Genomic DNA, 10000 nt, shown 5'->3' with positions numbered 1-10000 from the left:
TTGCAGTGTTCTGGAACAAGATCTTAAGTTAAACAAGTCAGTCCTAAAATATTTTTGTGCTCATAACAGTTGTGGTTCGTCCCTCACGTTCACTCACACGGCTCCACTGAGTACTGAGTAGTGAAGTCTGCACTTGTCAGTACTCTCTCTACTCGTCTGTAGTCATCCTTTATTCTACATCACACCTCTCTGGACCTCTCTCCTCCTCCCAGCAGGGAGGGCGGTGGCCTCTTTAACAGCAGTGCACCCTGGGATATTTATAGGGAGCAACATGTGGCTGGCAGAACTGAGGAGCAGAGGAGAGAGGGAGAGAGCGAGGGATGAAAGGAGGGAGAGGGGGAGGGGTTGAAGAGGTGGGTGGAAGGCAGACGCGTGGGAGGAGCCTTGTTTTGGAAACTGGAGATGAGAGGAGGGAGGGAGAGGTGGAGGAGGAGATGAGAGGAGGGAGGGAGAGGTGGAGGAGGAGATGAGAGGAGGGAGGGAGAGGTGGAGGAGGAGATGAGAGGAGGGAGGGAGTGGTGGAGGAGAAGATGAGAGGAGGGAGGGAGAGGTGGAGGAGGAGATGAGAGGAGGGAGGGAGAGGTGGAGGAGGAGATGAGAGGAGGGAGAGAGTGGTGGAGGAGGAGATGAGAGGAGGGAGGGAGAGGTGGAGGAGGAGATGAGAGGAGGGAGGGAGAGGTGGAGGAGGAGATGAGAGGTGGAGGAGGAGATGAGAGGAGGGAGGGAGAGGTGGAGGAGGAGATGAGAGGAGGGAGGGAGAGGTGGAGGAGGAGATGAGAGGAGGGAGGGAGTGGTGGATGAGGCCCCTGCTGAGAGACGGGCCCAGTGCTGCAGTCACATCTGTGGGAGATGTGGGCGTAAAGCAGGAGATTGACATCTGGATACAGAGCGGAGCAAGACAGGAAGTGACCTCACAGCATCCACCATTTGCCGCACTGGCAACAGGAAATGAGATAATGGGAATCAGAGAGAGAGGGAGAAAGGGAGAGAAATAGAATCAAAACACTCTGAGCTCCTGTTGTAACTCTGAGGCACAGTGTGTGAGGACATAAAGCTTTCCTTTGGTCTAAATCCGTTAATTCTACCTTAATGTTTCCCAGCTCTAGTCCTGGGTAGACCAGCACTACACATTTCAGCGTCCCACCTGCTTTGACTCACCCAGGTAACCGCTTGGTGTTCGTTAGCTGCTCCTCATTCTCATCTCCCTTCTAAGTCAGGCAAGTTGGGTCCCGCTTCACCTGAGCCACTCTGGCGTCGAGTCCTGCTCTGACCTGAAACGGCCAACGCCGGAACACAACCATTTCCTGTTTGTGTGACTGACTGCGATTTCTCGCTTTCCGACACGGTGGAGAGGGGCGGTGTCGGGCCTGTGCCCCTGCCATGTCCGTGTTTGTTTATCTAGTGGTGAGTCCACTTCCTGTGGAACAGATAAATACCCTCTCAGTCCTCAGGCGCTGCGGGAACTTGTGCGCGGGAACTTGTGTGATGACGGCGACGTGTTCATAACTTGTAGGGATGTATTTGTTCCCTTTCTGCACTTCCCTTCCTCTGTATTGCTCCCATCAGGCATAGAAAACGTACATAAATCCGACGCTCACAGACCTAAACGTGTGTGTGTGTGTGTTCTCTTCTGCAGTGATGATGAGCTTCCAGCATATAACTCCGTGGAGGAGAAGGTGAGAAGTCCCCCCGTCCCCCCGTCCCCCCCCCCCCCCCACCCTCCTGTTGAACATGACGTAGCAGGACGTGACTCCCACATGCTGGCATGCCTCCTCCGCAGGGGGAGTAATGCCCGTCTCAGACATCTTTAGACATGTCTAAACGTCCTGGGATCATCTTGGTGTGAGCGGTCCTGTAGAGAGGTCCTGACCAGTCTGGTCAACCCCCTAGTTGAGTTGGAGCAGAAATCAATCATCAGTTGTCGTGTGGGGGGGGCTATTAAGTGCTATTAAGATTACATACAGATGATCGTGTACACAAACACAAACTCTGGACTCCTCAACACAGCTACCACACACTGTAGCAGGCCACTGCAGCTGATTAAAGTCCAGTGGTGGAAGTAGATATGAAAAGCGAGGTTATGTATAACTCAAAACAACAAACCTGCTAAATGCTCCTTCATCCTACAGACAGGAGCCAGAACGTGGTTAGATCAGATGCTGTGCATGGGCAGCTGCTTTAAAGACTTTCATTTTGAATGCAGTGTTGATGTTTATTTCATTCTAATCAATTTTAATCAACTAATGGTGATATTTGGAATCTGCAAGACAGCGAGGTTCAGAACCAGTGGCACGCCTCTGTCTCACTCATGAAGGGATGGGCCGTGTGTGTCTGCCCGTTTGTTGTGTTGCTGACACTCTGAGAGCGTAAATCTTTAATTTGAAAGGTTATTTATTGTCCGCTGTTCCAGAGCGTCATTGTCTTGTGCCAGCAGCTGTCTGTTATTGACTCTGAAGTGGTCGATATGATTCTGGATGAAACGTTGTTCTAAGCAGAGCCTGTGTAATCTTTCTTCATCAATTAGTTTTAGGTATGAAAAAGTTGGAAAAAAATATCATTTTTAGTCTAAAAGGTAGATGGAATTCAAAAAGCCTCCCTATAGTCTAGTTTCTAGAATTAGGATGATTTAAATTTCCAAAAAGACATCTTGTTGTGGTTATTGAAACTTTAATTATTAGATTCTGAACTGAGCACACTTCAAACTGAGCAGGTCATGTCTGAGTGAGGAGCTGTTGTGTGGTGTGGCAGTGTGTGGTCTTTGTTTATATGAGTATGAGTGAGGGAGTTGTGTGGTGTGGCGGTGTGTGGTCTTTGTTTATATGAGTGTGAGTGAGGGAGATGTGTGGTGTGGCGGTGTGTGGTCTTTGTTTATATGAGTATGAGTGAGGGAGTTGTGTGGTGTGGCAGTGTGTGGTCTTCGTTTATATGAGTATGTGTGAGGGAGTTGTGTGGTGTGTGTGTGGTCTTTGTTTATATGAGTATGTGTGAGGGAGTTGTGTGGTGTGGCAGTGTGTGGTCTTTGTTTATATGAGTATGTGTGAGGGAGTTGTGTGGTGTGGCAGTGTGTGGTCTTCGTTTATATGAGTATGTGTGAGGGAGTTGTGTGGTGTGTGTGTGGTCTTTGTTTATATGAGTATGTGTGAGGGAGTTGTGTGGTGTGGCAGTGTGTGGTCTTCGTTTATATGAGTATGTGTGAGGGAGATGTGTGGTGTGGCGGTGTGTGGTCTTTGTTTATATGAGTATGAGTGAGGGAGTTGTGTGGTGTGGCGGTGTGTGATCTTCGTTTATATGAGTATGTGTGAGGGAGATGTGTGGTGTGGCGGTGTGTGGTCTTCGTTTATATGAGTGTGAGTGAGGGAGATGTGTGGTGTGGCGGTGTGTGGTCTTTGTTTATATGAGTATGTGTGAGGGAGATGTGTGGTGTGACGGTGTGTGGTCTTTGTTTATATGAGTGTGAGTGAGGGAGATGTGTGGTGTGACAGTGTGTGGTCTTCGTTTATATGAGTATGAGTGAGGGAGATGTGTGGTGTGACAGTGTGTGGTCTTTGTTTATATGAGTATGAGTGAGGGAGATATGTGGTGTGGCGGTGTGTGGTCTTTGTTTATATGAGTATGTGTGAGGGAGATGTGTGGTGTGGCGGTGTGTGGTCTTTGTTTATATGAGTATGAGTGAGGGAGATGTGTGGTGTGGCGGTGTGTGGTCTTTGTTTATATGAGTATGTGTGAGGGAGTTGTGTGGTGTGGCGGTGTGTGGTCTTTGTTTATATGAGTATGTGTGAGGGAGATGTGTGGTGTGGCGGTGTGTGGTCTTTGTTTATATGAGTATGTGTGAGGGAGATGTGTGGTGTGACAGTGTGTGGTCTTTGTTTATATGAGTATGAGTGAGGGAGTTGTGTGGTGTGACAGTGTGTGGTCTTTGTTTATATGAGTATGAGTGAGGGAGATGTGTGGTGTGGCGGTGTGTGGTCTTTGTTTATATGAGTATGTGTGAGGGAGATGTGTGGTGTGACAGTGTGTGGTCTTTGTTTATATGAGTATGTGTGAGGGAGATGTGTGGTGTGGCGGTGTGTGGTCTTTGTTTATATGAGTATGAGTGAGGGAGTTGTGTGGTGTGGCGGTGTGTGGTCTTTGTTTATATGAGTATGTGTGAGGGAGATGTGTGGTGTGACAGTGTGTGGTCTTTGTTTATATGAGTATGTGTGAGGGAGATGTGTGGTGTGACAGTGTGTGGTCTTTGTTTATATGAGTATGAGTGAGGGATATGTGTGGTGTGACGGTGTGTGGTCTTTGTTTATATGAGTATGAGTGAGGGAGATGTGTGGTGTGGCGGTGTGTGGTCTTTGTTTATATGAGTATGAGTGAGGGAGATGTGTGGTGTGACAGTGTGTGGTCTTTGTTTATATGAGTATGTGTGAGGGAGATGTGTGGTGTGGCGGTGTGTGGTCTTTGTTTATATGAGTATGTGTGAGGGAGATGTGTGCTGTGACGGTGTGTGGTCTTTGTTTATATGAGTATGAGTGAGGGAGATGTGTGGTGTGACGGTGTGTGGTCTTTGTTTATATGAGTATGTGTGAGGGAGATGTGTGGTGTGACAGTGTGTGGTCTTTGTTTATATGAGTATGAGTGAGGGAGATGTGTGGTGTGGCGGTGTGTGGTCTTTGTTTATATGAGTATGAGTGAGGGAGATGTGTGGTGTGGCGTTGTGTGGTCTTTGTTTATATGAGTATGAGTGAGGGAGATGTGTGGTGTGGCGGTGTGTGGTCTTTGTTTATATGAGTATGAGTGAGGGAGATGTGTGGTGTGGCGGTGTGTGGTCTTTGTTTATATGAGTATGAGTGAGGGAGATGTGTGGTGTGACAGTGTGTGGTCTTTGTTTATATGAGTATGAGTGAGGGAGATGTGTGGTGTGACAGTGTGTGGTCTTTGTTTATATGAGTATGAGTGAGGGAGATGTGTGGTGTGGCGGTGTGTGGTCTTTGTTTATATGAGTATGTGTGAGGGAGATGTGTGGTGTGACAGTGTGTGGTCTTTGTTTATATGAGTATGAGTGAGGGAGATGTGTGGTGTGGCGGTGTGTGGTCTTTGTTTATATGAGTATGTGTGAGGGAGATGTGTGGTGTGACAGTGTGTGGTCTTTGTTTATATGAGTATGAGTGAGGGAGTTGTGTGGTGTGACAGTGTGTGGTCTTTGTTTATATGAGTATGAGTGAGGGAGATGTGTGGTGTGACAGTGTGTGGTCTTTGTTTATATGAGTATGTGTGAGGGAGATGTGTGGTGTGACAGTGTGTGGTCTTTGTTTATATGAGTATGTGTGAGGGAGTTGTGTGGTGTGGCAGTGTGTGGTCTTTGTTTATATGAGTGTGAGTGAGGGAGATGTGTGGTGTGACAGTGTGTGGTCTTTGTTTATATGAGTATGTGTGAGGGAGATGTGTGGTGTGGCGGTGTGTGGTCTTCATTTATATGAGTATGAGTGAGGGAGTTGTGTGGTGTGGCGGTGTGTGGTCTTTGTTTATATGAGTATGTGTGAGGGAGATGTGTGGTGTGACAGTGTGTGGTCTTTGTTTATATGAGTATGTGTGAGGGAGATGTGTGGTGTGACAGTGTGTGGTCTTTGTTTATATGAGTATGAGTGAGGGAGATGTGTGGTGTGGCGGTGTGTGGTCTTTGTTTATATGAGTATGAGTGAGGGAGATGTGTGGTGTGACAGTGTGTGGTCTTTGTTTATATGAGTATGAGTGAGGGAGTTGTGTGGTGTGACAGTGTGTGGTCTTTGTTTATATGAGTATGAGTGAGGGAGATGTGTGGTGTGGCGGTGTGTGGTCTTTGTTTATATGAGTATGTGTGAGGGAGATGTGTGGTGTGACAGTGTGTGGTCTTTGTTTATATGAGTATGTGTGAGGGAGTTGTGTGGTGTGGCAGTGTGTGGTCTTTGTTTATATGAGTGTGAGTGAGGGAGATGTGTGGTGTGACAGTGTGTGGTCTTTGTTTATATGAGTATGTGTGAGGGAGATGTGTGGTGTGGCGGTGTGTGGTCTTTGTTTATATGAGTATGAGTGAGGGAGTTGTGTGGTGTGGCGGTGTGTGGTCTTTGTTTATATGAGTATGTGTGAGGGAGATGTGTGGTGTGACAGTGTGTGGTCTTTGTTTATATGAGTATGTGTGAGGGAGATGTGTGGTGTGACAGTGTGTGGTCTTTGTTTATATGAGTATGAGTGAGGGATATGTGTGGTGTGACGGTGTGTGGTCTTTGTTTATATGAGTATGAGTGAGGGAGATGTGTGGTGTGGCGGTGTGTGGTCTTTGTTTATATGAGTATGAGTGAGGGAGATGTGTGGTGTGACAGTGTGTGGTCTTTGTTTATATGAGTATGTGTGAGGGAGATGTGTGGTGTGGCGGTGTGTGGTCTTTGTTTATATGAGTATGTGTGAGGGAGATGTGTGCTGTGACGGTGTGTGGTCTTTGTTTATATGAGTATGAGTGAGGGAGATGTGTGGTGTGACGGTGTGTGGTCTTTGTTTATATGAGTATGTGTGAGGGAGATGTGTGGTGTGACAGTGTGTGGTCTTTGTTTATATGAGTATGAGTGAGGGAGATGTGTGGTGTGGCGGTGTGTGGTCTTTGTTTATATGAGTATGAGTGAGGGAGATGTGTGGTGTGGCGTTGTGTGGTCTTTGTTTATATGAGTATGAGTGAGGGAGATGTGTGGTGTGGCGGTGTGTGGTCTTTGTTTATATGAGTATGAGTGAGGGAGATGTGTGGTGTGGCGGTGTGTGGTCTTTGTTTATATGAGTATGAGTGAGGGAGATGTGTGGTGTGACAGTGTGTGGTCTTTGTTTATATGAGTATGAGTGAGGGAGATGTGTGGTGTGACAGTGTGTGGTCTTTGTTTATATGAGTATGAGTGAGGGAGATGTGTGGTGTGGCGGTGTGTGGTCTTTGTTTATATGAGTATGTGTGAGGGAGATGTGTGGTGTGACAGTGTGTGGTCTTTGTTTATATGAGTATGAGTGAGGGAGATGTGTGGTGTGGCGGTGTGTGGTCTTTGTTTATATGAGTATGTGTGAGGGAGATGTGTGGTGTGACAGTGTGTGGTCTTTGTTTATATGAGTATGAGTGAGGGAGTTGTGTGGTGTGACAGTGTGTGGTCTTTGTTTATATGAGTATGAGTGAGGGAGATGTGTGGTGTGACAGTGTGTGGTCTTTGTTTATATGAGTATGTGTGAGGGAGATGTGTGGTGTGACAGTGTGTGGTCTTTGTTTATATGAGTATGTGTGAGGGAGTTGTGTGGTGTGGCAGTGTGTGGTCTTTGTTTATATGAGTGTGAGTGAGGGAGATGTGTGGTGTGACAGTGTGTGGTCTTTGTTTATATGAGTATGTGTGAGGGAGATGTGTGGTGTGGCGGTGTGTGGTCTTCATTTATATGAGTATGAGTGAGGGAGTTGTGTGGTGTGGCGGTGTGTGGTCTTTGTTTATATGAGTATGTGTGAGGGAGATGTGTGGTGTGACAGTGTGTGGTCTTTGTTTATATGAGTATGTGTGAGGGAGATGTGTGGTGTGACAGTGTGTGGTCTTTGTTTATATGAGTATGAGTGAGGGAGATGTGTGGTGTGGCGGTGTGTGGTCTTTGTTTATATGAGTATGAGTGAGGGAGATGTGTGGTGTGACAGTGTGTGGTCTTTGTTTATATGAGTATGTGTGAGGGAGATGTGTGGTGTGGCGGTGTGTGGTCTTTGTTTATATGAGTATGTGTGAGGGAGATGTGTGGTGTGACGGTGTGTGGTCTTTGTTTATATGAGTATGAGTGAGGGAGATGTGTGGTGTGACGGTGTGTGGTCTTTGTTTATATGAGTATGTGTGAGGGAGATGTGTGGTGTGACAGTGTGTGGTCTTTGTTTATATGAGTGTGAGTGAGGGAGATGTGTGGTGTGACAGTGTGTGGTCTTTGTTTATATGAGTATGTGTGAGGGAGATGTGTGGTGTGGCGGTGTGTGGTCTTCGTTTATATGAGTATGAGTGAGGGAGTTGTGTGGTGTGGCGGTGTGTGGTCTTTGTTTATATGAGTATGTGTGAGGGAGATGTGTGGTGTGACAGTGTGTGGTCTTTGTTTATATGAGTATGTGTGAGGGAGATGTGTGGTGTGACAGTGTGTGGTCTTTGTTTATATGAGTATGAGTGAGGGAGATGTGTGGTGTGGCGGTGTGTGGTCTTTGTTTATATGAGTATGAGTGAGGGAGATGTGTGGTGTGACAGTGTGTGGTCTTTGTTTATATGAGTATGTGTGAGGGAGATGTGTGGTGTGGCGGTGTGTGGTCTTTGTTTATATGAGTATGTGTGAGGGAGATGTGTGGTGTGACGGTGTGTGGTCTTTGTTTATATGAGTATGAGTGAGGGAGATGTGTGGTGTGACGGTGTGTGGTCTTTGTTTATATGAGTATGTGTGAGGGAGATGTGTGGTGTGACAGTGTGTGGTCTTTGTTTATATGAGTATGAGTGAGGGAGATGTGTGGTGTGACAGTGTGTGGTCTTTGTTTATATGAGTATGTGTGAGGGAGATGTGTGGTGTGGCAGTGTGTGGTCTTTGTTTATATGAGTATGAGTGAGGGAGATGTGTGGTGTGGCGGTGTGTGGTCTTTGTTTATATGAGTATGAGTGAGGGAGATGTGTGGTGTGGCGGTGTGTGGTCTTTGTTTATATGAGTATGAGTGAGGGAGATGTGTGGTGTGGCGGTGTGTGGTCTTTGTTTTTATGAGTATGTGTGAGGGAGATGTGTGGTGTGACGGTGTTTGGTCTTTGTTTATATGAGTATGTGTGAGGGAGATGTGTGGTGTGGCAGTGTGTGGTCTTTGTTTATATGAGTATGAGTGAGGGAGATGTGTGGTGTGGCGGTGTGTGGTCTTTGTTTATATGAGTATGAGTGAGGGAGATGTGTGGTGTGGCGGTGTGTGGTCTTTGTTTTTATGAGTATGTGTGAGGGAGATGTGTGGTGTGACGGTGTTTGGTCTTTGTTTATATGAGTATGTGTGAGGGAGATGTGTGGTGTGGCAGTGTGTGGTCTTTGTTTATATGAGTATGAGTGAGGGAGATGTGTGGTGTGGCGGTGTGTGGTCTTTGTTTATATGAGTATGAGTGAGGGAGATGTGTGGTGTGGCGGTGTGTGGTCTTTGTTTATATGAGTATGAGTGAGGGAGATGTGTGGTGTGGCGGTGTGTGGTCTTTGTTTATATGAGTATGTGTGAGGGAGATGTGTGGTGTGGCAGTGTGTGGTCTTTGTTTATATGAGTATGAGTGAGGGAGATGTGTGGTGTGGCGGTGTGTGGTCTTTGTTTATATGAGTATGAGTGAGGGAGATGTGTGGTGTGGCGGTGTGTGGTCTTTGTTTATATGAGTATGAGTGAGGGAGATGTGTGGTGTGGCGGTGTGTGGTCTTTGTTTATATGAGTATGAGTGAGGGAGATGTGTGGTGTGGCGGTGTGTGGTCTTTGTTTATATGAGTATGTGTGAGGGAGATGTGTGGTGTGGCAGTGTGTGGTCTTTGTTTATATGAGTATGAGTGAGGGAGATGTGTGGTGTGGCGGTGTGTGGTCTTTGTTTATATGAGTATGTGTGAGGGAGATGTGTGGTGTGGCAGTGTGTGGTCTTTGTTTATATGAGTATGAGTGAGGGAGATGTGTGGTGTGGCGGTGTGTGGTCTTTGTTTATATGAGTATGAGTGAGGGAGATGTGTGGTGTGTGTGTGGTCTTTGTTTATATGAGTATGTGTGAGGGAGATGTGTGGTGTGGCGGTGTGTGGTCTTTGTTTATATGAGTATGTGTGAGGGAGATGTGTGGTATGGCGGTGTGTGGTCTTTGTTTATATGAGTATGTGTGAGGGAGATGTGTGGTGTGGCGGTGTGTGGTCTTTGTTTATATGAGTATGAGTGAGGGAGATGTGTGGTGTGACAGTGTGTGGTCTTTGTTTATATGAGTATGTGTGAGGGAGATGTGTGGTGTGGCGGTGT

The 10000-nt window shown here is 46.8% G+C and overlaps 1 protein-coding gene across 5 annotated transcripts in view; it reads left to right on the top strand.

Annotated features, from left to right (window-relative positions):
* usp6nl (USP6 N-terminal like) overlaps positions 1-10000 on the top strand; it is a 50997-nt gene that overhangs the window by 27847 nt on the left and 13150 nt on the right. For all 5 annotated transcript variants that reach the window (XR_013125966.1, XM_076993737.1, XM_076993741.1 and 2 more), the window contains one exon: positions 1637-1676. Coding sequence is in view for 4 of the 5 variants with exons in the window: in XM_076993737.1 (XP_076849852.1) it covers positions 1637-1676 (40 nt within the window). In the remaining variant the exon portion in view is untranslated. The remainder of the gene's footprint in view (positions 1-1636; positions 1677-10000) is intronic.

The sequence above is a fragment of the Brachyhypopomus gauderio genome, unplaced genomic scaffold (assembly GCF_052324685.1).
Source record: "Brachyhypopomus gauderio isolate BG-103 unplaced genomic scaffold, BGAUD_0.2 sc120, whole genome shotgun sequence".
Taxonomy (NCBI): domain Eukaryota; kingdom Metazoa; phylum Chordata; class Actinopteri; order Gymnotiformes; family Hypopomidae; genus Brachyhypopomus; species Brachyhypopomus gauderio.
This window is presented reverse-complemented; position numbering and strand designations above follow the sequence as displayed.